A 3,060-nucleotide genomic window follows, 5' to 3' on the forward strand; every position below is an offset into this window, starting at 1 on the left:
AAAGCTCCACGATGGTTCCGGCAGGTGGTGGTGGCGAACCCTGTTGTACTCTTTCACCACAACTTTGTCTCACTCTTTCTTCCTGTTTCTGTTGTACCTGTATTTCAAAGGGCCAGCCTTGTCACACTCTGTGTCACGCTGAATCTCCCCAAGAACTACGTTAATGGTACACGTGTCTGTGGAGTGCTCAGCCTCTTTCACGTTAATTTCACGAGCAGGCTGTTCCGTTGATCGGATCAACTGGAACCCTCGACGTCGTAACCGAAAGAGAACCGAGATATATAAATATATGTATGTGTGTGTCTGTCTGTGTTTTCATGTATATGTATACCTATATGCATAAACATGTGTTTACATATATGCGTGTATGTATGAACATATATGTTCATTCATATATACGTGTGTATATGTATGCATGCAAGTGCGTATGGATGTATGTATTGACCATAGTGATCAGCAACCATACCATAGTTATCATTTCCACTATCGTCTTGCAGCCCACGTGGTTTCACACAGCTCGTGTCCAATAGGTCAAGTAACAATATATTTACAGTGGGCCATATGACAAGCCTTCAGAAAACATTATTGTGAAGGCAACGGGGTCCCGGCCCTCGATACAATTTGAACTCAACACTGCAAGCTAGCGATACAGTAGTAAGATTTAGACACTAGTTAACTGTTATACACTATATTATTCTTTAATACTTATTTACAGCGAGGTAGACTAGGCTCTATTACTGGCAAAGAATATTTATGGCAAAGAATATGGTGTATTGTCTGCTTCAGAATACGAACCAGAGAACAGAGAGATTCTTCTCTGTCACACCGTCATGTTGGCCAGCTGTAGCGTTCACGCAAACATTCTAAAGATTCATAGATATTACACATTCACAAACCCATTTATTGTTGTATTATGAGACACCATTGGCTAATATATACATTCATGACAACCATATTATATACATTTGCACGTGAACTAATATACGCATATATATATATATATAGGGCAATAAATATTATATAGATGCTTGTAAAAGCATTTGAAATATATACTGGCATTCAAATAGTATAGATATATATATATATATAGAAGCTGTATTATAGGCAAAGCAATTAAAGACAAAATGGACATCTCCCCACTCTCGCTTTATAGCTCCTCTCTCTACTCGTATACAAAAGATGACAGTATCACAATTACAAAAGTACAGTGACAAACACCCACAATCAACACGTATATATACATATTCATACATTCATATATATATATATATATATATATATATATATATATATGAGTGTGTGTATGTGTCTATACATGTAGACACATACACACATATATATGTATATATATATATATGTGCGTAATGCATAATCACAGATATAGTTATGTATATGTGTGTTGATGATATAAAGAGAGAGAGACGCGCACACGCACACATCTATCTTTTATCATAGGTTCAAACACACACACACACACACACGTGTGTGCGGGTGTGTGTGTGTCTGTGTGTGAATGAATAATAAACAGAGAGACGAGTATAGAGGCACGATTAGAGCGACAGACACATGGAATAAAAGAAAAACAGAGAGACGGAAAGACAAAGAGAGACACAGAGAATGTGTGTGCGTGTAAGAGAGACAGACTGAGAGAAGTAACGATTTAAACAGAGAATGAGAGAATGTGAGAATGAGAGAATGAGAGAGAAATTCATAGATAGATAGATAAATGTAGTAGAATGACAGCATAGTATTCCTCTGCTACACATGCCATTATGTAAAGCGAGGCATTCAACGTGTATGATGGACGTTGCTGAAGTAGTACGTGAAACATACACAGACAAATCCATAAACGGAAGTATACACTGGAACAGAAACACTCTCACACACGTATTTATATATATATTATGTTTAGTATAAAAACATTCTCCTACGTATACGTGTGTGTTTGCGTGTGTAAAAGCGAAGCTGTTCACTGTGTATACGATATATATATATACAATGTATATTAGATATATAGATTTATACAGTCATGTCATAGCTGTGAGAGTAAACCATACGTCAATAATAGCAATAACAACAACATTAAGACGGAAGATATATATATGTATATATATGTTTTGTTACTTACCTATCTTGATGTTCCGTGAGGCCGCCGTTGTGGCCCATAATCCAGTGATGTTAGCCACTGCCACCAGTAAGAAGATGTCCACATAAAGAGGACAGATTGTCTGCCAAGCCATCTTTTACTAACAATAACAACAACAACAGCAGCAGCAGCAGCAGCAACAACAACAACAAGAACTGCAGCAGTTTTTCGTGCCAGCGCCGCTGCAACACATGCGAGTACCGTTCTATGCTGGCACTAATCTAGCCTGGCCTCTACCGCTGCTGCTGTTGGTGCTTTCTTAGTGATGTTGTTGCTGCGGTTAATGATGATGTTGATGCTGATGATAGAGATGAGGTTGATGGTGGTGGTGGTGATGGTGGTGATGTTGATGTTGATGATGATGATGATGATAAATACGACGATGATGATGATGACGATGCTGTTGATGGCTGTGGTTGTAGGTGTGGAGTTGGTGACGATGGTGATGATGATGATGACGGTGATGCTGATGATGAGGATGCTGATGCTGTTGGTGGCTGTGGTTGTGGTTGTGGAGATGATGATGATGGTGATGATGGTAAAGTGGATGGTTGTAATGATGATGGGGGCGGCGGTGGTGGTGGTGGTGGTGGTAATGGTGCTGATATTGTCGATGAAATAGCGTGCATGTACGTTTCACTGTGTGTACATATTTAATATATACATACATTCATATATATATGCATATATATATATATGTATGTATGTATGTATCTGTATATATATATATATGTATGTATATATATATTATATATGAACGTGCGACTGTTTGGAAGATGTTAGCTAGGTTAATATATGAGTGCGTGTATGGCTATGTATGTGTGTGTGTGTGTATGTGTGTGTGAGTGTGAGTGTATGTGTATGACACAAGTGTGCGCGCATGTGTGGTGTTCGCTAGCGTGTAAGTGATTGGG

General features: G+C 38.4%; 1 protein-coding gene across 4 annotated transcripts in view; it reads right to left on the reverse strand.

Annotated features, from left to right (window-relative positions):
• LOC106876580 (glutamate receptor 2) overlaps positions 1-2,827 on the reverse strand; it is a 737,813-nt gene extending 734,986 nt beyond the window's left edge. For all 4 annotated transcript variants that reach the window (XR_001410261.2, XM_014925186.2, XM_014925185.2 and 1 more), the window contains exon 1: positions 2,129-2,827. Coding sequence is in view for 3 of the 4 variants with exons in the window: in XM_014925186.2 (XP_014780672.1) it covers positions 2,129-2,240 (112 nt within the window). In the remaining variant the exon portion in view is untranslated. The remainder of the gene's footprint in view (positions 1-2,128) is intronic.
• Positions 2,828-3,060: the final 233 nt, after the last annotated feature.

Source organism: Octopus bimaculoides, chromosome 1 (assembly GCF_001194135.2).
Source record: "Octopus bimaculoides isolate UCB-OBI-ISO-001 chromosome 1, ASM119413v2, whole genome shotgun sequence".
In the NCBI taxonomy this organism is placed as follows: domain Eukaryota; kingdom Metazoa; phylum Mollusca; class Cephalopoda; order Octopoda; family Octopodidae; genus Octopus; species Octopus bimaculoides.